The sequence below is a fragment of the Pholcus phalangioides genome, unplaced genomic scaffold (genome assembly GCF_987345545.1).
Source record: "Pholcus phalangioides strain wild (caught in Gottingen) unplaced genomic scaffold, Ppha-v1.0 ptg000024l_1, whole genome shotgun sequence".
In the NCBI taxonomy this organism is placed as follows: domain Eukaryota; kingdom Metazoa; phylum Arthropoda; class Arachnida; order Araneae; family Pholcidae; genus Pholcus; species Pholcus phalangioides.
Window position 1 is genome coordinate 14,815,324 of NW_028301616.1, and position 24,047 is coordinate 14,839,370.

At 42.6% G+C, this 24,047-nt stretch overlaps 1 protein-coding gene across 1 annotated transcript; it reads left to right on the plus strand.

Moving 5' to 3' along the window:
- Window positions 1-1,223: 1,223 nt before the first annotated feature.
- LOC149068815 (leucine-rich repeat transmembrane protein FLRT3-like) lies at window positions 1,224-14,722 on the plus strand. Its single transcript, XM_089250811.1, has 4 exons — window positions 1,224-1,649; window positions 6,298-6,686; window positions 8,281-8,429; window positions 14,514-14,722. The coding sequence occupies exons 1-4, from the start codon at window positions 1,377-1,379 to the stop codon at window positions 14,657-14,659; spliced, it is 957 nt and encodes a 318-aa protein (XP_089106937.1). The 5' UTR covers window positions 1,224-1,376; the 3' UTR covers window positions 14,660-14,722.
- Window positions 14,723-24,047: the final 9,325 nt, after the last annotated feature.

A 24,047-nucleotide genomic window follows, 5' to 3' on the forward strand; every position in this document is an offset into this window, starting at 1 on the left:
TTGGTGTCTCGTTGGTGGTTTTCATTAGCCAAATGTAATAAATGTCCGTGAAGATGAGATGGCCACTGAGCTGGAACAGTTCACTGCCCACATAATGGCGTTGAGAATCGCGTACAGCTCCGCCTGGAAGGGGCACTATTATGGTCCGCTAGTTGGCTACTCTATTCGTAAACGTTTGATCCATTTTTGCGCTCGACAACAAATGCGCCACTTGTCGCTTTCACAATCTTGTAGCCGTCAGTATATCTCAATACCGTTCATATCCGTCGTAGCTGGTGTGACCCCTACAAGATTTACACACTCCCTTGCCAAATGACATGCTGTACTGCCAAATGACCGGCGGTCTGCCGGGGACTGGCAGCTTCTGCAGACAGGGAAAAATTCAAGCATGCGCACCAGGACCGCTTACGTACGTGCACCAAACCACGCTTCCCTAGCTTCATTGGTTTGCGCACGAAAAATTATGGTCGGATACTTTTGAACAAACCTCGTGTAGAAATTATACTTACGGTGTTAAACAGAAACTGAATTCTTCCCTGCATAATCGAATAACCCACTTTACTGGATATTTTGAGTTGAAACCGTTCATATCCCGTTTCTTTGAGGCCGACTGTACTTTCATGCTCCCCAGATCACTTTCGTGGTCTCTTGAATACTTGCACACTCTCTAGGTCACTTACATACACGCATCCCCAGCTCTCTAGGGGCCATTCAAGTATTACGTAAGCAGATTTTCAGCCGTTTTTGACCCCCTCCCCACCTTGTCAGCAAAACACTGACCCCCCCTGTCAGCAAAATTTCGTCAGCAGCTTAGAATATTTCATATCTTCAAAAAGGGGTGGTTGATGACGTAAGCAACCTTCAAAACCCCTCCCCCCCCCTCGATGATGACGTAATACTTGAATGACCCCCCTAGTCAGAAGCATATTTAGGATTTTGCCGCCCTTTCCCCGTTCTACTATAATTTTCATGACCCACTCATTTCTGAATTTGCCACCGTTTTAGCCCCCGCCCCGTTCTCTGGATACGCCTCCGGGTGAGTCCCTAGTGTATATAAGGTTTGATAAAAAAATTTTGATGGTAAAATAATAGCTTTAAATATTAGCCATAAAAATTACGATAGCAAATGTGTAATCGATTACGAAGTCAAGGAATGACGTCGCTAAACAGTTTATCCCAGCATTACTCGTAGGTGCTGTCACATTCTGCAGATTGATTTCAACGCTTTGCAAAAAAAACTACAGATAACAGTTGTTATCTTGAAAATGTCTTCCAGGCAAGCAGACAACTGAATAAAATTTCCCAGGTCTTTATTTTAGCTCTTTTTTCCACGGATACATTTTCATCCGGATCCGAACACGAGCAGAGAGAGAGAGATGACAACATCAATTAAAGTCTTCATCGTGGTGGCTATTTGCACGTCTGCGGCGATAGCCAGAAGAAACTGCTCTCAACTCAGCTCCAGCAACCCTTGCCAATGCCAACCGGGTAAATTCGGACGTCGATTGATCTGCCCGAAAATATCGTCCGAGCTCAACTTGAATTTAGTCGTCCAATGCACGAACAGGTTTCACGTGTCCGAGTTCGTCATCGATGACTCGGAACTCAGGTACATCAATCATGACACTTTCCAAGGCACTTCGTACAGGGTAAGTCCACCTTTCAGTGTCATAATCTGCACTCAGGGCCGTTTCAAGAGCATCGTGGACCCCCGGCGCAAAGCGATTTTTCTGAGGTCCCTACGTGGTTATAAATTTGTGCCTTTCAATTTACATGTTTACACTCGAAAATTTAAACCACATTTCATTCTCGTGGGCCCCCATGCGTTAAGACGGCACTGTCTACACCAGGGGTGGCCAACCACGCGTCTCACGCCATAGTATCAGGAGTGGCACGCGAACACTTTAAAAAAAATTAAAGAAATACTATTCCAATTTTCAATCAAATGACTTTCTGTTCGGTTTTGAATTTTTTAGCATAATTGTTGAGCATCCCATGAGTACGAGACAGAATCGTCTGCATGGGAACATGCATTGCATAATTCAATTACATTGTATATCCGTGAATTCTTGACGGGGAGCGGGTGGGTTCAATTACCCTGAGCCTTCAGGTCCCGGTGTCAATACATGGTGAAAGTAAGATGAACTTCTACCGATATACGTACATACATAATCTGCATTGCGATAATCGATTGTATAAAAAAATAATAATAAACAAAAGGGAGACAAACTGAACATTTAGAGAGATAGATGGCGTTTTTTCTCAGCTCAAGATATCAAGGAAACATTTTATTTTTTCTGGATATTATGCTGAGGTGAACTCGGAAAGAAAAGTCCCGGCGGAGACAAGATGACTTTTCTTTCCAAGTTCACCTCAGCATAATAACCAGAAAAAATAAAATGTTTCCTTGAAACTGAACATTTTTAAGAAAGTAGGAGGACAGCCGAACAATATTTTGCAGGAACGAAGAGAATTCTCTTGTCCCATAAAACGGTACGTATGCTCTGCATGTTAAAAATTTGCACAGTGGCACGCCCATCGAAAATAATCTCAATTGTGGCACGGTTTGTATGGGTAAAAGGGTTGACCGCCCATGTTGTACTTCGCTCAAGGGCCGAAAACAGTGATCTAGAGGTGGCGAAAGCCTGAGAATGACCTACAGAGTAACTTGGATACAGAGGCAGATTTACGGTGGAGGTGTGCTAAGCGTGCTTTAGTCCAGGGTGGCTAATTTGAAGAAATGAGTAGTCCAGAAAACTAGAATAAGAGTGAAGGGCGACAAAATTTGTGTAGCTCACAGGCGAGAAAACCTTTAAACCGCATACGGGGGGGGGGGGGGGGCTTGGAGCAAATCCCTAATCGGAGAGCCCTAAATCACATGGTCCTTGTCAACTGCCCGAATCTCCTCGTGGAAAAATGAAGCATTTGCTCAAGCGGTACCTGTAATTTATCATAGCACCTCATCCTTTATCATGGAGTGCCCCTATACACCCGAGGAGGCCCCCGCGAGCCATGACTGACGAGCCCTTGTATTGAAACGGCCCTGGGGTTAGAAAATCAGGCAATCTCTTCCTTCTCCAATACAGAAAAAAAAGCACTAAACGCCAGATAATTAATATTTTCCGCTGGAAAGTACAGTCATAAAAATGTACACATATTAAGAACGGTTCTGTTTTGGTTGACAATTATCGTTGATTATTGGTGCGAGGATTAGCGCCTTCCGTTGTAAACATATGTGAGGAACGCAGCTAAAGATGAGTGCGCATGTGTCCCCTTATGTCCAAGTTTAGGAATATATCTCGAAACCCTACTTCGCTTTCACTCGCATATTGAGCACACGTAAATATCAGATAATCTATGAAATAGTATTAATTAAAAACATCAGCCTGCTTAAAACACGCGGCTGAACTAAATAAATTTTTTTATTTTGGTGGTTTTCAAAAAAAATAATAGTTACCGTGGGGTATTATGGGGATAATTTTTTTACCAGACAGAGGCCACATTCTCTTTTGTACTGACCTGTTGTTTTTCTGAGCACAGAATTTCGATATCTGCACCTAATATGCTACCTTATACAATAAAGGGAATTTTTCTCTGCCCAGCGTAAAAACTTTGTGTGCCTGGAAGGATTCTCAGTCATTTCAGACTCTAAACGTCCATACTTTGTAAACTTACTCACCATAAAAAAAATGGTGCCTTTCTTTGTTACTTTTGCCCATAACCAATAAACGGGTAAAAATAAAATTTTATCAGTAAAAATGTGCTTTCACGTGTGAAAATATTGAAAACAAGCGTACATAATTGTACAATATATACTGTATATTTTATGAAACATCATTGTGAACTGGAACTAGTGCTGCCACCTATCAAATAAAAAATACAACTATTGTGATTCTTAGATTGAAATTTATGGCCGATTTTTGATTAATGTGCCGCATAGAAACAGTCAATATACATAGTAGGATATCAATAAATATTTTTTGAGCAATAATATTAGTTTAATTGTCAAAAGTTTGCTTCTAAATTTTAACAATAGCTATTTGTGTGCGGTAAACTAACGTTAGTAAAATGCGCAGGACATGGTCTTCTTTGGTTTTTTGTAATTGTAATCGAAAGGGATATAAACTAGAAGCGAGTCTGGTTTATATTCTTCGTGATCACAATTTCGAAAAGCAGGAGGATGTTGTGGACTGTGTCTTGCGCATCTTATTAACGTTAGTTTACCTAACGCAAACAACAACTGTTGAAATTTTGAAGTAAACATGCAATTCAACAAATATATAGCTCAAAAAACATTTACATGCATCAATATCATATTATATTGACTTTTTCTATGCGGCGCATTCATCAAAAATCGGGCATCAATTCAATCGAAGAATTACAACAGTTGTATTTTTTATTTGATAGGTGACGGCACTAGTTCTAGTTCAATGATATACACTGTATAATACAGTAAACTCTCGATAATCCGACCGTGCGCTAGTCCAGCCAGTCCAATAATCCGGTGTTTTTAGGTGGGTTTTCTTCAAGCATAGGAGAGGAAAACGGGTCATTCTGCAGGTCCGTGCGCAGAAGTTTATATCACTTAAATGGGTTGCTTTTTTTCAATTGATTTCCAGTGATCCGGTGATTTCGGTAATCCGGCACACCCTGTTCTGATATGTGCCGGATTAGCGAGTTTAATATATATATATATATATAATTACACGTATATATATATCGTACTTTGTACACTTATTTTCCAATATTTTCTAGAAAGCATATTTTTTCTGACAAAATTTTATTTTACCCGTTTATTGGTTATGGACTGAAGTAACAAAGAAAGCCATCACTTCTTCATGGTGAATAAGTTTACAAAGTATGGACGTTTAGAGTCTGAGAATGATTCCCTCTGCTTTTTCGCTGAGTGGACTGTACTTTTGCTTGAGTAAGGGAAAAATTCCCAATATTGAAATTTATGAGGTAGCATTTAATTTTGTCATTTCGCACAGACATCAAAGATGTCGAAATTCTGTGCGCAGACAAACAACAGGTCTGTGCAGGTGAAATTAAATAGAATGGAGAGAATTATTTAGAAAAAAATTTTAGAGGGTACATACACATTTTATGTAGAAATAAAAATTTTTCCTTTCCCCGCGAGCGTCTATGATCTCAACCGTGCTCCCCGCCCCCCTTTAACTTAGAGCCAGGATTGAGATATTATTGGTAGGTCCCCTCGATTACGAATTGATAGGGTAAACAAAAAGAAAAAAAGATTTGTCCTGTAAAAAGGATGTTTTTTTTGGAATTTTTTTTATCCACTGCAAGTGAGCATTGTTGGATTTCAGAATTTACGTGTACTTTACGGGATATCCAGAGATATATAAACACATGAGTCTCATCTCCCCTACGGACATTTCACTCCTGGCACTTCTCGCCCTCGGACGTTCCACTCCTGACATTCAGCCCCGGACGTTCCGTCCCTGACATTTCACCCCCGACGCCCCATTTCCCTTGGCACTTCTCGCCCTCGGACGTTTTGGGCCCCGACGTTCCACTCCTGACATTTGGCCTTCATGTACTGTCCCTGCCATTCCGCCCCCGACGTTCCGCTCTTGGCACTTCTCGCGTTCGGACGTTCCGCCGTTGATATTTGGCCCCCCCGACGTTCCACCCCCGACATTTGACCCAGGACATTTCACCCCTGATTGACTCAAGTGAGTAGGTGAGTGACCGTATAAATGATTAATTGAGTGGGTGAGCTCATGAGTGTGTCTTTCAATTATGTGCTAACTCGATCGCATACTCACTCGGTCACTCAATCATATACTACTTCGGTGATTCATATGGGCATTCAATTGGTGATTCATATGGGCATTCAATTGGTGATTCATATGGGCATTCAATTGGTGATTCATATGGGCATTCAATTGGTGATTCATATGGGCATTCAATTGGTGATTCATATGGGCATTCAATTGGTGATTCATATGGGCATTCAATTGGTGATTCATATGGGCATTCAATTGGTGATTCATATGGGCATACAATTGGTGATTCATATGGGCATTCAATTGGTCATTCATACGATCACTCAAACACTCATATAATCAATCATCCACTCATAGGGTCACTCACCCACTCACTTGACCCCCATCTCGGTCGAAATTTCGCCCGGATATATCTGATCACTCCTACGGTCGCTCATTCATCTTTCTAATAAGCCTTTTGGCCCACCAAAAAACGTGTTAAAACAATACCGCGATTCCGGATTCAGTAATAGAGATTAGATTTTTTTCAATCTTTGTTCGATTTCAGCGGATTCACATCAGAGGAACGAACCTGGTATCCCTAACGGACACCAGAGAAGCCTTCACTGGACTGGAGGAGCAGTTGGAGGAGCTGGTCGTCGAGCGAGGAAGCTTCGTCAGCAACTGGGACTGGACCAATCTGAAGAAAATGACCAAACTCAGATCCATCGAGGTTCTGGATTCGGATTACGTGTACGCCACTGGCTTTGAAGACGTCAAACTGCCCGGTCTGACGAAGCTGGTCCTCAAGGGCAACAGCATGACCGGTATCGCCGACACAGCGTTCGCCAGCTTGACCACGTTACGCGAATTGGTACTGTCTGACAATAACATCAAGACAGTTGAGAGGAGCATGTTCCCGAAACCAGCGGAGTTTCTGGAAAATATCAATTTGAGGTAAGAGAAGACATCTATATCTATATATATATATATATATATTGCAACTTTATTTGCCTGTAATTTTTTTTGCAACTTTATTCGCCTTTGAAAATTTCTGGGCTGAAATTGGCGACTTTATTTGTGTTTGACAATTTTTATTGGCCGCGATTGGCAAATTTAGTAGTGTTTGACATTTTTTTGAGAGATTGGCAACTTTACTTGTCTTTGAAAATTTCTTGGCTGCAATTAGCAACATTACTCGCATTTGATAATTTTTTGGCGATAATTGGTGATATCACGTATGCATAGCGATTTTCCATATTTTTATGAAGGAAATATGGTACGGCTATGCATTTATCGTGTTATCGTGGTCTCTCGCTCTCTAGATGAGTCTTTTAGTCACTCAATGACATGGTCCTTCGCTCTCTGGGTTAGTCATTATTTAGGCTAATCACGCGCCTGCACACTTTCTTGGTAAATCTTTTGGCCGCTCACCGACCTGGTCCCTCGCTTTCAAGGTCACTCCCCATGCTCAAACATTCTCTAGGGGGTTTTTTTTTTTTTGGTCACTCACATGCCTGCACATTTCCTTGGCCATTATTTTGGTCCGCACATCGACCTGTTCATTCAGGCCACTCTTTTGACTACTCACATACTTGAAAACTTTGTAGGTCTTTCTTTTGGTCACTCACTGACATGGTCTTTCGCTCACGAATTGATGGGACAACTTGTATAACCATTTCAAAGGCAGAAATATTCGGCTCCTTCCAGCCGGAGCACAATCACAGAGCTTTCACCATTTGTTTTCAAGGTGACCGAATATTTTCGGCGATGTGTAGTGTGCATTACTGGTTGTGCACAGAGTCGTATTTACAGGGGACGCTAAGCGGGCTATAGCCCAGTGCGGCAAATTTGAGGAATGAGTGGGTCAAGGAAATTAGACTGGAATTGGAGAAAAGCGGCAAAACTATGAATCCGCCTCTGCCTAGAGAGCGAAGGACAGGTCGCTGAGTGACCTCAAGAGTGACCTAGAGTGCGTAAAAGAATGAGTGGCCAAACGAGAGACCTAGAGAGAACTCAAGTAGTGACCTAGAAAGTGAGGGGCCAGGTCAGTGATTGATCAAAAGAGCGAGTGACCAAAATAGAGTAAGGTCTGACTCCTTGTCAGATTAATGAGTGACTACGCACGAGAGAGTGTGTAAGTATGGAAGAGTGATCTAAGAGTGAGTAGCCACGTCATTGAGTGAGTAAAAGAATGACCTAGAACCTAGAGTGACCAAAAGAGTGAGCGAGGGACGAATAAAGTGATCTAGAGGATTACATAAAAGCATATGACTGACCAAAAGAGTGCTTTTGAGACGGGGCATATTTCTGGGGGGGGGGGGGTTATGTGAGGGCGGCCAGTTTGAGGAATAAGTGATGAAGCAAATTGTATTATAATGGGTAAAGGGTAGCAAAAAATTTGCAAGCCTCTCTCTCTCACCCCAAGAAAGAGGGAATATATTCTTCAAAATGATCTTCGATGGTAGATATTGATTAATAATTACCAAAAATATATTACTAATTTCTGAAATATTTTGAGGAAATTATTATTGTTGTGGTTGTTATTCAGCAACAACTCGATCAGGACGTTCCCGATAGGAGTCTTCGATGATTTGCCGAATCTGAAGATGATTTTCTTGAGAGGGAATAAGATGCACAGCATCGACGAGAAAGTCTTTTCTCCGATCTGGAAACAATTGAAGTTCATCTACCTCAAAGGTAATTATCATAACTGTTGTTATTGTTGTTGTTATCATTGTTATCGATCATTGATGTTATCTCTTGTTATCGCACGATTTCAGTCCGAAGTGTTATCGACCTACGAGAGTACAAAACAAAACGCTTTGATTGTGGAATGTTTCTTACCAAACCAAAATTCCACGTCGAAACTCATTTCTGGGGTCAGACCACGTGCCACAGGCTTAACCTGTGGCCCTCAGAGTTACCTGATGTTGCCAGGGCCGTCTTAAGAGTACCATGGGCATTAAGAGTACCAAGTGGTTATACGCAGGCCCTACCTGGTAAATCCTAGAAAATTTCAACCGGGTCTCATTTTTGTGAGGCCCTATTCTCTTGAGACTCCCTGGCCGTACCCGGGTAGACCCATGCGTTAAGACGGCACTGGATGTGGCCCGTGATCTCGAACCCTAACTTTCTGAAAATGAACTAATCAGCATATTTATAGGTCACTTGAGTGATACTGTTCCAGAGCACTTAAGCGGTCCGTGGCATACATTTGAGTGATCTGGTGCAGTTCTACATCATTTAAGTGATTCGCGGCAGATTTCCCGATCACGTAACCACTTCACGTACAAGGTTTTGGCAAGGAATTTGTGGATTATCTCTATTTAACGAATCGGCGATAAATATGGTAACCTAACCATACGTTGGAAAAAAAGGAGGGGAAAGAAAAAAATCCTTTCTTCATCCTCACCCTACGTGTTTTCTTTCGTTCTACCATGTATATACAGTAGTGGAAGCACATACTGTAAAAGAAATGAGAGAAAGAAAAAAACAACTTCCGCAGATAATGGGGTTGCTATAAAGCTTCGCGATGGTGAAGAGAGAGAGGAAAGAAAACACAGCGAACACTTAGCTGAATTTATTATATTTATCCCCTGGTGTTTCGACGTAATATTAAGCCCGTGATCGTAAAGAGGTTAAATAACTTGCAGTGCATTTACAGATCACTCAAGTGATCAGCGGTGTATCTATAGATCAGTCTAGAGCAGCGATTCTCATCCTTTGAAAGCCCATTGCCGGGTAAATTTTTCACCTGGTTGCTTTTCATCGACATTTTGAAAGCAATGTTCGTTAACATTATTCTTCATGGGAATCAGTCCGGACTGGCAAATATTGACGTTATCGTCGAGGCGTCGTAACAACCGAGGCTATTATAATCGACTTAGGCTAGTAAAAGATTAGGATTAATTTTTTAGGATTCAAAAAGAAAGTAGGACTGGTAATCGATTGTAATTTTTAACTGGTAAATAATTTTTTTTAATCGATTAATCGACTGATTCATCGAATTTTAATCGAATATTTTTAAAAAAATTATTTCTTTCTCTCTTGTTTTTTTCAACCCATTTCTTTGTTTTTCTAGAAACTTCTAAGGGCGGTATTCACTGACATGGTTTAAACTATAATCACAATTTTTTGATAGGAGATCGACACGGATTGGTTAAATTCAGGTTTTTAACTAATCTATGTTGATCTTTTATCTACAAATTGTGTCTACAGTTTAAACCATGTCGGTGAATACGGCCCTACATGGTACATGTGAGGAGGGGAGCTGATGCTTCAAGAATAGGGAAAACTATTCTCGCACTGGAAACAATAGATTTTGGTCTAGTGTTCTGGAATTCTCATCTAACTCGTAACGAAACTGAAGTTATCAGTTTTCGTTGCATCAACTTGATTTCCTCCCCGACCACAATTTGATCAAAATATTGATTCAAATATTTTTAAATATGATGACTTATCCAAATGTGTTTGGTATACAAATCTACAATTTTATGTATATTTGTATACAGAACATATTTGCATGCATACAAAACAGTGCCCGGATTGAACGATAAGCTACTTTAGAAGTTCGTCAGAGCAAGACAAATTCCCGAAATGGGCGAAGAACCGTCGGGCAACAATGGTTAATGGGCCTTAGCAATCACTTTCGGAATGCTTAGTTTGGTTACCGTGGTTCCCTAGCAATGCGTTTCAGACATGTATATGCCTTTACAACGGTTTGTCATTTCTTTAATGCTGTGTGTGTGCGTGCCGCCAGTATTATAGTTTATTCCTTTATAATGGTTTGTCACTTTTTCAATCCTACCAAAAATTGAAGAAAACCGGGTACTGTAGCTAGTAGGTACATGATTTAGACATCTTATCGGTTTAGTTGAAAAAATCAAGTTAAATTGCAAACTTTTTTCCGCAAATTGCAATCGAGTTTTAATCGAGTCGATTAACTCGACTAAAATTTTTAAGCGTGATCAACAATCGATCGATTAACCGTAACCGATTAATCAGACCAACCCTAAAAAGGGTAATAAGTTCAAGACCAACCTCATTTTGGAAAACTAGACATTTCTATCAAAAAAAGACGGAACGGCTGAAATTGTGGAGAAATTGTATGTTTGGAGAACAAAAATTAGGCATGCTCAGTTGTTGAGGATGAGCACTTACCGTGCTGTTAGGGTCGCCGTCTGCTGTTTCTTTCTGAGGTTTCGCCCACCATCTTCAGAATTGAGTCTGGTACTATTGAGTGTCGAAGAGGTGACCATCTTTCAATTTACAGCAAGTGAAGCCAGAAAACTTGATAAGAAGGTCGCCTTGTTGGCACTCAGTAGTACCAGACCAACACCTTCTACAGCATAAATCCTCCCCGCGCGAAGTTTTGACGTCACCGAAGCTGTCCATTTCACCTGTAGCCATTGGATATAGCAGTCCGACGTATGTGAAATCTTTAACTTTTTTTTTGTAGTACATATATTCAATGACTATTGGTGAAATTGACGACGACTTCAGTGACGTCACGAGCTTCGCGCGGAGGCTTTCTGCTGTAGAAGGTGTGGATCAGACTCCTCTCACACGTCACGTCAGAGACGTTGTGAATTCTGATTCGTGGATATTTTGTGACGCGGAATTCTCCTGTCACAGAATTTTCATGAATCAGAATAAACAACGTCTCCGACATGATGTGAAATCACGTCACATGGGTGTAGTGTGTTTTGGTTTTAACAACCCCGGTATATTCTCATTCTCAATTACACGCCGGAAGTGGAAAGCCTACGCCAATGCATACTCGGTTAGCTTACGATTTCCGGGTAGGTCAGTCTGCCCGATAGGCAGATCTGGGGGGGGGGATATGGGGCGCGTTCAGGGGGAAAAAAATGGAAGAAATTGACATATATAGGCGGAAGAGTAGATGGGAACATTAGCCCCCGCCCGTCAACTATGCATACTTTCGGGGATTCACTCCCCCCGGGGGGGGGGCGTATTCGCTTATAGCAAAGGGTGCTCAACCTTTACGAGAGTGCGGACCACTTCATTGCTTTGAAAATGTGTCGCTGACCGCTTGAGTGATCTGAAACTGTGCCACATGTCACTTAATTGATCTGGGAATATGCCGCGGGTCACTTAGGCGATCTAAAACTGTTACGGATCTATTAAATTATCTGGAAATGTGCCGTGGGTCACTTGAGTGATGTGGAACAGCACCATGGGCCACTCTAGTGCTCTAGATTAGCCAGGCCAAGACTAGTAATATCCAGGAGGCTTTCGCAATGGGTCGGGTGTCTTAGACCCATCATCGAATACGTTGTATGAACAAATATTGAAACAGTTTTTTGCTTATAATATTTTGATTGATTAATGATTATATCATTTCAGTTACATTATAAATTGTAATTAAGGGAAATTAGCGAGAACTTCAAGAAAATAGTTCCTGCCACCTGTTGGTAAATCAGAGAAAAATACATGCGCGTGCGTCTCACAGACCCAACCCGTGCACTCGAGGGTTAATATTTCAATATGTGTTCAGAAATTGTGTAAGATATTTCAGGGTGCGGGCCCGGGCACGCAATGGAACTATATCAATATCTCTATATCCGCGTTTTCAACATTTCCATGCCAAGGCCCAGTATGAAACGATTCGACGGACCACTAATTCACAGCATGAGTGAGTTGACCATATGTCTCTATTTTATGATACAATTTCGTATTTCCACATACCTTTGACCGCTTTGAGTTCCTTCATACAATTGCCTAATTCTTTCAACGCGAAGCTTATTTGAATTTATAATCTTCACTAAAATCGTGAATGGAGTCAATTTTAATAACTTGTAAAACTATGTTGGGGAGCGATTATAGTGCACGCGTGTTTCCGATTCTGGAAAGCCACATCGTCTCCGATTGCTTAAAAACCTGAATTTCAACTTTTTTTCAGCTTGAAATTCGGGTTTTCAACCAATCGGAGACGGCGCGGGTTTCTAGAATTGGAGACACGCGTTCACTATAATCGCACCCTTATGTATGATAACTGTTGTTATAATTCATAAGTACGCACATTGATATTGTTGAATTTTTTTTTTCTTCCCTGGAAGTGTACTTCGATTCGCTACAATACACAGTAGCCCTTCATTTCTCTCTACCATAAATATATGTACTGTATATATTTTTAAATTTAACACAACAATTGGCGATTTTGCAAGTTCTGGCAACGATTTTGGTGACAATTGGCGATGTTTTTTTTTTTTTTTTTGGCCTTTTTTAAGTTTACTATTTTCAGTGTTTCTTTCAATTAAACATGGTTATCTTATCATGATGAATTTTTTTTTTCTTGCATGAAAGGCATTTTTGTTTACTGCAAAATTCGTAGCTATTACCCCATATTTCCCTGCGCTTTAGCAATTTTGGCAACGATTAACAAACTTTTAAAAAGTTAAATTTTTGGCTACAATTATATAGTACTTGGATCGTAATTCCCCGAATTTTCCCTCAATGCGATAGAGTTTCCCCCATAATTATAAAGATCTAATTTTTTTCCCTTATATCGGAATACCTACCTATTCTGTATAGCTAATACCTATTCTGGGGAATCCCAACGTCACCACAGTGGTGGTGGTAGTCAGCTGAAGTTGGTTTTCCGTGGTTTCGAGGCTCGGAAATACGAGCCAATCTTCTCCCTTCAAAAGATCTCCCCACAGACAGCAACAGGCCCACAACGGTACAAATTAGGTACAATTCAATCATTACACTTCCCTCCTGAAATATAGATGGCAGCGCTGAAAAAAATCACACAAAATACTAGACATGCATTCAGACTGTTAGGTACACGCACTCAGATTTCCGGCACAACTCACTCGGTGGTTAATTGCCCATGGCGATAGACCGGAGTTGTGTTCGGTTTGAAAGAAAGAAGGGACCAGAGGTTGAGAAACGTTGCTCTTATATGAATTCATAAAGCAATTCTTGTCGAATACATACAAGGGGGTGGTTCCATAATTGCCGTTGCCGCATTTTACTGGCGAACCGAACTTCCAGTTAGAAAAATTATCCAAGCACCGTGCAGAGCTCAGATACGCCATTCATGTTGTAAGGGTTACCAAAATAAAATTTAAAAAAATCAACTTTTGATACATACGCTCTGTGCTCAAAACCAAGTAAGTTGTTAACCTGTCTCTCCTGAAGCCAACAAAAAAGGTTCCACTTTCTTAAATGCAATATTCGCTGAGACATTTGAATTTAAAAATCGGGAAAAAGTTGGGGGGGAAAGAGCACCCCTAAAAGACGAGCTCATTATGCTCTTCTTTCTCAATTTTCCTTCGATTTTTGAATTCTAAGTGCAATATCACAGCGAATATTTCCCTTAGAAACGTGGGATTTTTTTTGTTGGCCACAGTAGAGACAGGGCAATAACTTTCTATTTGGGTTTTTGAGCGCAGGGTGTCCGTATAAAAAGTTTAATGGCTATACAACCACTTGCAACATGAATGACGTATCTGGAATTCTATTCTTTATGGAAGTATACCTCTAGGAGTCCTGGAGGTATACTTCCTCCAGGGCCGCAACTAGGGTTGGGGGAGCAGGCGGGTCTCGTGCCCCGTGCGCTGGACCAGAGGGGGCTCAAATTCTATTCTCAAACCTCTCCTTCAACATTACAAGGGGCGCCAAAATGCGCCCTCTCCCCGGATGACCAAGCATCTAGTTGCGGTCCTGCCCAGGATTAACTGTTCGCCAGTAAAATGCGGCAAGGGGTGTATATGAGTGTATCTAATTTATATAATTTTTGTGTTTCCCCCATAGAAAACCCGATAATATGCGATTGCCGCCTGAAGTGGATTGCCAACGCCCAACAGAAACCCGGCCAGATCTTCGCCGAATGCCAGAGCCCGGATGACTTGAAGGGGACGTCTCTGTCCACTCTTAAAGCCTCTGACCTGTGGTGCTGAAAACGCAATGCGACAACGAACAGGTGTAAATACGCGCAGAAATTAAATTAGGAATAATTCAGATCGTGTGTGATGGCAATTATTTTATCATTTCATTTCCCCTTCCAAGAAATTGCCAGGTTTATTTATTTTTTGCATATGGTTCTCAAAGTGTGCGCCGCCGTTCTCAGAACAGGTCGCCAAACATTTTCTGATATGCGTCCGCATGATATAGTAAGCAGGGCCGTTTTAAGAGCATCGTAAGCCCCTGGGCAAACAGATTTTTCTGAGCGCCCCCCATCTGACTAGAAATGGCTGCATACACCAATTTATTTATGCAATATTGTTGGCCCTGGGTCTCAATATTGGCCCTGGCTCTCCTCATCCTCTCGTCTAGCCTATACGAGAGTACAGGGCCGTCATTTCAACTTTTTCCAGGGGGGGGGGGGGTGCAAAGAACATGTACTCAATGTATTTATAATTTCATATATATATATGTACCATTTTTAGTGTATTTTCAAAAGCTGGGGGGGGGGGGCAACGGCCCCCTGACCCTCCCCCTCCCCTTAGCCCAGCGGTTCTCAACCGGTGCTCCGCGGAGCCCTTGGGGCTCCGTGTGCACTTCTTAGGGGCTCCGAGGTGACTTAAGGAAAATAAAACAAATAAGTAAATTTGATAGGTATATATAAAATGAAAAAAAGAGGCCTACATGGTTCCACCATAAAAATTACATACAAAAAGGGCTCCTCGAGTCAAACAGGGCTCCTATTTAAAAGTTATGTACTGAAAAGGGCTCCGCGAGTCAAAAAAGGTTGAGAACCGCTGATCTAAGTTGTTCCTGAAACGCGGATGTGTTTCCCTTTTGAAGCACACGTTACAAAACATCTTAGGAAAATAGCTTCCATAGAGTAACATGGGTAGAGAATCCATTCAAATGTCATTTCCCACGTTCTTTTTTGTTTTGCGAAGACATTGCGCATTCGTGATTCTGGCATGACGTAGCCGATATATTGGTTATTGTACAAGTAGAATTTGACAAAATTACATTACAAAACAAATTACAGTATGATACATGGTAATTAGCTCAGCTGAATAAAGGCATTCTTTAGTTTCGACATATTTTTTAATAAAAATTACTTATTTGTAAGTTTTAGTTTTGGAGAATCTCTCAAGCCCCTCCCCAACCTCACCTCAGTTCATTGACATGACCCACGGTTTGCGCACCACTGTGATTCGCTCTTACCATAGTTGAATAACAATGTGTTTCAACAAATGAATCACTTTCTCGCTCATTATTGAGCAACGGAATCTCTTAAAAATACATTTTGGAGCTCTTGAAGCGTCTGTTGAAAATCATTCGTGTTGGAGATTCCATTCCGGTAAGACGTGTTTGCATCTAACCTCGAAGGAAGGCCTCTGTATGAGGCTTAATCGAGATTCAGGTAAGAATTACAGTTTTCAGGGCTTTGGTCGTGGGCATTGACACGGTTAGGTAGCTCTGGGAAGGGTTCCCAATGTCTTCGTTTGACGTTTTTGTGGTTTTCGTTAGTGTTCTTTCTCCCCTGTTAGTTTGGCTTAGCTCTGTGGACCAGAGAGGTACCGGGCATCGTGGCCCCCGGCAGTTTGAGTGAGCGAACCCTTTGCGTTCGTCCTCTCTGCATTTGGAGGTCAGTTGCTCAGCCACTTACACTGAACATCGTCGTGGCAATGGTATCACTGGCTCGTTGTTTCGAGTCACTGTGCCAATGGTGCCGGGTTTTGAGGTGGTGGGCTAAGGGTTCGCAGAGCTGGGCAGAAACCGTTTCATTCAAGACTACTACAGTCAAACTTAGGTATGTACACTAAACCACTGTGGTGGTCGAATGCGAAAACCCGGGTTCGAACTCTACCGTCACCACAGCGGTGGCGAAGTTGGTTCATCTGAAGTTGGTTTTCTGTGGTTCCCGTAAAATTTTCATCGGGATGGATAGGATTGACCACATGAGTTATCAATACACCGTCAATAGACTGCTTCGACAAGAGGACACTAGTACCGTTTGAACTGTCTGAGCGGAATGGGGTGCTCCACCCCTCTGTCATGTAATCCTTGATCGATCAAACTTTTGATTGCTCCTGTGATATGATTTTACACAACTTTCTATAATTTATTATTGGTGCTCGTTGCACTTAGACTTTCACTTGATTTATTTGATTCTTCGATTTACATAATGTTCATTACGATGCACTACATCTAATCTTTGGCATATCAATAAATTCTGGTTTTACCCGAGATACCCACCACCAAACCAGAACATGGCTCCCACTCTGTCCCAAGATAGGGATATAAGCGGTTAACGAAGCCACGCTGGAGGAACCCGAGATACCCGGTTACCCCCCCCCCCGGGGGGGGGGGGAGATGAAGTGCTTACGTTGATTTTTGCGTCAGTCTGGGTGTCTCGCGGTTTCTCCAGTTACAACCGAAGTGACTCCACGCTGATCCAAGGAAAGCCGCCCATTATAAGTAAAGCCACCCATTTGCTTAGCTTAAGAGATTTAGAAAGTATTAATTTGTTTACTAGTGTAATTAATGAGATGATTAAGTACAGTAAAACCTCTCTTTTGCGGTCACTGGTGGGACGAAAATAAAATTCGTCTGTAAAAAATGGGTGACCGTTTATCAAGGGTTTCAATGGCATACTTTTATTACACCAGGGGAAAATACTACACTGGTGTAAGAAATTAAGAGAATTTGCAGACTTGGTCGATTACCTTTAGAACTACTGTACCGATTTTAATGAAATTTGATATGTACATACATTGATACAATACAAAACAAATAACCATTCAATAATTGTGTAATACACACGCATGATCGTGCATAACACTCGTTGGAGTCGGAAGGTATGAAACAGCGGTTGTAGAATAAACAAAAAAATGGGTTAATAGATGGGTTAATAGGGGGGTATGGTCCCCTCTAACAGATATACAGGTCTCGCAGCGTGATTTCATACTTGAAATAAGGCAGTTTATGGCAATTGGTCCCACTCGTTCAGCAACGCTGTTTTCATTCCCTGGATGGTTCCCCTCCCCAGAGCGTCCCAGACATGCTCTATAGGGTTAAGGCCAGGAGATCTGGATGGCCTATCCATCCGGCGAATGTCCTCACTCTCTAGAAAATCGTCGAGCAGAAGAGCTCTATGTGGCCTCGCGTTATCATCCATTAAAATGAACTCAGGGCCAACTGCACCCCTGGAAAGGCGAACATAGGGCTCCAAGACCCCATCCCTATACCCCACACCAGTCACAGTGCCTCTTTCAAAGACATGGAGAGGTGTGCGGCCATCCAACATGATGCCTGCCCAGACCATTAAACCTCCTCCGCCATAATGGTCGATTTCGCGGACATTGGAGGGTAGGTAGCGGATCCCTGGTTCTCTCCATATGAACGTACGACGAGAATCGGTGCTTAGGCTGAACCGGGACTCATCAGCGAAGAGAACGGTCGCCCATTGATCCATACTCCAATCTCTATGCTCTCTGCACCATGATAAACGGATTCTCCTGTCCGTAGAAGTGAGCGGGACGCAAACAGCAGGTCTTCTTGCAAACAACCCTCTCTCATGAAGTCTTTTGGAAACAGTCACCCTTGATACACGGGTTCCTGTGGCTGCATACAAGTCACGAGAGAGCTGAGAAGCTGTAGCACTCCTGTTACGCCTCCACGCAACCCAATCAAACATCCAAACTAGGCGTGTGCGTGTGTTATTCACATTGTATTTGAAAAATAGTTACTACAAAAAAAAAATTCGGTGGTTTACAGTTTCTTCTACTTTTTCTTTTCCAAGTTCACACGTTTGAAGTCTGACTTTTGGAAGAAATCAAGCACGACTGGATTTTGCTAATAGCGTAGATCTGTGATCTAGCTATCTCTATCTCCTTTGTCATATCCTTTAGTTGAGGCCTCTGTAACAATTTAAGCATATCCCTCAACTGTCCGAGTCTGACTGGAGCACTACGTAATAGCTCTCTTATACAATCGTCTCTCTCTGTACCATTCCTCCCCCACCCCCAATTTCTCTTTCCTTTCTTCCATTTTTTAACGTGGAACAAGGCTACCACACTTATTGCCTACACATCTAAAGGCGCGTATACACTAGCGCGCGGATCATGCAATGAAAGCATTCGCAATTGGTTGTTCAGTAACTTGTACGGTGTTGTGAACGATTCTTGAGCTGTTTTCACTGGACCCACCTGGAATCGGTTTCTTGAACGAACACGAAGGAAAGAATTTGTGTACCCATGAGCGGATTAGAACCGCTGCAGGGGGTCGTGCGTTGCAAGATTGGCTCGCTAGTGTATACGCGCCATAATACAAATCATTCAAATTTATCGCCAGCAGCTTGCACGCGAAGAGATTAAAGGGAATGGTCGAATCTTCTGAAGATGTAGGATGGTTTAGCTATGATACCAGAAGTATCGAAGTTGAGGTGACCGTGGAAAACCTTATATAACAAGGTTAATCGGGAAATGAGACGAAGAGTGGAGAGAGAACGAGGAGATTAAGTTCGGACACGGAAACAAAAGGTCGTGGATGAATCGGGTGGATTTATTTTGGATTGATTCGAGTTTGTCTATGTTACTGGAGATGTAGGGGAGGGGGGTTCCCATATTTCTAAGTGGCGTAGAAGAGAACGGGAGAGGTACAGGGTGGGCAAAAAGGGTGTCGTGCCTTGTGCGACCCGTGCCCTGAGCAGCCAAGATTGATATAGTCGTGCCTTGAGCGACCAAATCCTTCTCCATTCTTTACTTGGACAAATCCTTTCTTTTGTGATATCTTTGGTGAATAGAGTAATCTTTCGATTAGATTTCCTTTCTTCCTTTGTATTGAAACTTCTCTCAAATCATCAATATAGATGAAACTATAAGAATACAGTAGATACCGTTTATACGACCTTCTTTATCTCCTTTATGGGATTTTCCCATTTATACGACGCGTGGTGAGGTATTTTACCCGAAAACCTGGCTAAAATTATTTTAACATTTTCAGTGCACTATTTTGGGCTGATATGTCGACTAATTTATCGTTAAAAAACCGGAAAAAATAACCGAAATAAAAAACTTTACAGGGTTAGCATCGCTAGATCACTGGAATTTTTTTAAGACACGGAAAAAAAACGGCCGATAGGTGGCGCTGGTACGACCGACTTCGGTGGAAATACACAAATTAGACGGTTATAAGAACTTGCGCTCCTAATCCACAAACAGTTCATCGCTGTAAACCGTGTACGTGGACCTGCAGCACTCTGCCGTTGCAGGATTTGTGACTCGCCTGCGATGTGTTATCCCCTGTGGTGGTGGTGGTCATGTGGAACACATGCTGCTGTAATAAACGATTTTTGGAGGCATTCTGTTCGTTATTTGCGTATGTTTCTTTGACTTGTGTACGCCAGCGCCACCTATCAGCTGATTTTTTAGTTTTTTTTTTCCTGCCTTAAAAAATCCCCGTGACCTAGCGATGCTCACCCTGCGCAAACCGATTTTTATTTCGGTTATTTTTCCGGTTTTTATGAATTTTTAAAGTTTCTACGGACTTTTTGCCCACCCTGTATAGGATTGGGTAAGAGCAGTCCGATATCCCGATTGGAATATTTACAAGATTGAGGCGGAGGAAGAAAAGTTTGTTGCTTGAGACACAACATTTCTGGTAAACGTAGTCAACATGTTTATTCCAACGTAGGTCGGATAAGATTATGACACCGAGGTATTTATAATTTGAGAAGCAATTCACTCTCATGTGAACTGTTTTTGAGATATTGATAGGCATCTGCCATAACGAACACCAGTCACCGATAGAAGCCAAGTTGTGTTGGAGAAGTTCTTGATCGGACTCTTGGCGAATGATACGGTAAAATTACAAAGAGTTCAATTCACGTGCTCAATATAGAAAATTATATCCAGAACTCATTACATATATATATATATATATCATGACGCCCTTCCCTTTTGCACTTGAGGCTCCCCGGGCAGTGGCCGGGTGGACCTCCATGCGTTATGACGGCACTGATGATACCTAGAAATAAGAATTGGCCCGACAATAATTTGCGCTACTGTTATTTCTATGATAGCGTCGTGGGTAATATAACCATTTGAGTGATGGGACCATGGGTGATTAAGGGGGGTATATGGATTGACATCAGGGGCAAGGGTATCCATGGGTGAACCAAGGGTATAAAAACGGCTATCAGGGGCAAGGGGTCACTGGGCGATTGAGGGGTATGGGCAACGGAACCAATCATGCCGCTGTGGTGGTTTAGTTGTCATAGTGGCGGACTCGCATCGCGAGGACCGGGGTTTTGAACTCCACCGTCGCCACAGTGGTGGTCGACTGAAGTTGGTTTTCTGCGGTTCCCGACTTCGAGATGCGAATGCGAGCCGTGATCTCCCAATAAAAAAAGTCTCGCCACCGAGAGCAACAAGCCTACAACGATACAATTATTCAAACATTACACTTCCCTCATAGTTAGAAAAATTGAACGGCAGATGGCAGCACTGCACATAACAAGCATTTCACAGAAGCAAACTTCACGTTAGGTTCACAACACATACATGTACAGCTTCCGGCATGACCCGGATATTCGACTACCTGCTAAAATATCTCTTCATTAAGACGGAGCGGCGGGCCATGATCTGGTTAGGAGAAGGTAAGGGGAACCAAGGGGTAGGTGAATAGCTAAGGAATGCGTGGGCGATTGAGGGGAGAATATGGAGTACATGTAAATGACCATTATAGAGGATGTAATGGTCTTAGTAAGGGTTAATGGCCCACTTGAGGGAGGGTCATGTAAACGTTAGGGGCAAGGGATAAGCTAGCGTTTGAGGGTATGATAACGAAACGGAGGGTATATATAAATGGCTATTAGGGGATAAGGAATCCACGGCCGCTTGAGGGGGTATGGGTTATGGAACCGGCGGGTATGCAAATGAACATTAGGGCAAGGGATCCGTGGGCGCTTGAGGGTGATATGTAAAGGGGAAGTATGTAACTGACCATGATAGGGGCAAGGGGGATCGTTGAGCGATATGGAGTAAGTAAATGACCATTACGGGCAAATGACCCGTGGGAGCTTGAAGGGTATGAGTCAGGGAACCAAAGGTATGCATATGACCATTGGGGGGCAACGGGCACGTGAATATGTAAATCATTACGGTGATCGTGAGTATACGTAAGAAATCGTGAGTACATGAAGGGTAGATAACCATTAGAACACTGGGCCCGTGAGTAAATGGAGGCATGGTAAGGGATCCGCGGGTCATTAGGTGCTTTGGGTTAACGAGGGGTACATTACTTCAAGAGACCCACGGGCGAACGGATGGGGGAAGGGGATAAAGTTACGGAAGCGCGGATAAATGAGCGTTGATAGGGTAAGACCCTAGGGTATAGACTAGTTCAAGAGATGCACTTGCTAATGAGGGGTCTGGGCAAGGGAGCCGCGGGTGAATAAGTTCTGGTGTAAGCGAGCCACGGATGACAAAAAAAAAAATGTTCGGGATCTGGTTCCCCCGGACTCGTTAAGGCTGGTGGCGATGCGAATGATTTCCAAGGCCATTATATTTGTTCAATCAATTATATGAAGGGCGAATGATTTTTTTATAGTTATCACATAAATAGGCAGCAGGTGCTTTCGGTCTCGGTGCCACACACACGCGCGCAGGGCATAGATAACAAGACTGTACATGAAATATGGCGGGGGGGGGGGGGGCGGCAGGCCGAAATCTAATCGTCAAAATTGAAACAAACCTGCTGATGTTTCTCAGAGTCTCAAGATAGTCTTCATAATAAAATATCGCGATAATATTAAAAATAACAAAATGGCTACATTGTAATGTGATATGATTATTTCACGGAATTATATTTTCGTGTTCACGTGTGTGGACCCCGCCCCCCCCCACACCACCAAGCACATCATAAAATGCCCACCACAGATGTGGGCGAAACATTAGGATGTCAATTTTCCCGAAAGATGGCCCCAAAAACCAGAAAGTTGCATATATTTCATATTCCACACCACTAAATGATCTACTACTACTAAACCATACATGCACCTCGTTCGTATTCCTCTAACGAATTGGTACATGCGGGAATGTGCGTGTACGTGTAGTGAAACCTGACGTGAAGTTTGTATCTGTGTAAAAAGGCTTATTATGTGTAGTGCTGCCATCTGCCGCCAGTTTTTCTAACTATGAGTGAAGTGTAACGATTGAATAATTTATCGTTGTAGGTCTGTTGCCGTCTGTGGCGAGACTTTTTTTTTGGGGAGATCGGACTAAACCGATCGGAGATAAACCGACCACCACTGCAGTGACGGTATGGTTCGAACCCGGATCCTCGCGATGTGAGTTCGTCATTATGACCACTCGACCACCACTCTTTTGACTCGCGGAGCCCTTTCTGTATATAATTTATTTATGGCGGACCCCTGTAGCCCACTTTTTTTAAAATTTATCTATCAAATTTACTGATTTATTTTATTTTCCTCGAGTCGCCGCGTAGCCCCTGGGAAGTGCAAACGGGGGCTCCGCGGAGCACCGGTTGAAAATCACTGATATAAAATCAAAAACTCGAAAAGGGCCCGTTTCTATGCAAAGGAAATTGGTGACGATTTTGTTTCGGAAATCTGTTACGTTTTTCTGTTACGTTTTTCTGTTACGGAAATCGGTTACGATTTTGGGCCAAGTTTTAATTTAGCTCTTGAATATATCGGGAACAAGTTATGTGTATGTACCGAAAGGCAGGGCCCCTAATCTGGGATAGTTGGCGGGCCCCTCTCGAACCAGCTTTTTGGCCCATCTGTGGTTTATTTATAGAGTGCAAAAATCAAAAAGTGATAAGAATCGTTCCGGGCCCTGTCAGCCCTGCCTTTATGGGCCGTGCCGAGAGAGGTATGTATAATATACAGGGCCGAAACTAGTGGGGGGGGGGGGGAGCAGGCGGGACTCGTACCCCGGGCGCTGGACCAGAGAGGGCGGAAATTTTATTCTCAAACCTCTCCTTCAACATTACAAGGGGGGTGCCAAGATGCGCACTTGCCCCGGGTGACCAAACATCTAGTTGCGGCCTTGATAATATACATACACATTTATCACCAGTGCTCCCGACACACATGGTCGGGGTACCCAGGGCGGTTCATTGCACATACACGTTCATGGGGAAATTAAAAGGTTTCATTTTCAGGGGCCCTTGATGGATCTCACTGTGTTCTTGCTGCTTCAACATTGAAAAATTTGCAATAGCGGAAGCCCAAGATGTATCCAGTCTGGGGGTCCCATAAAAATTTGGGAATTTGGTCTCGGGTAATTGGTTGGGCTCCTAGATTTTATTCGTTGTTAAAATGTATGCAAGTGAAAATTTTTCGTGGCCCTCACAGGGGGG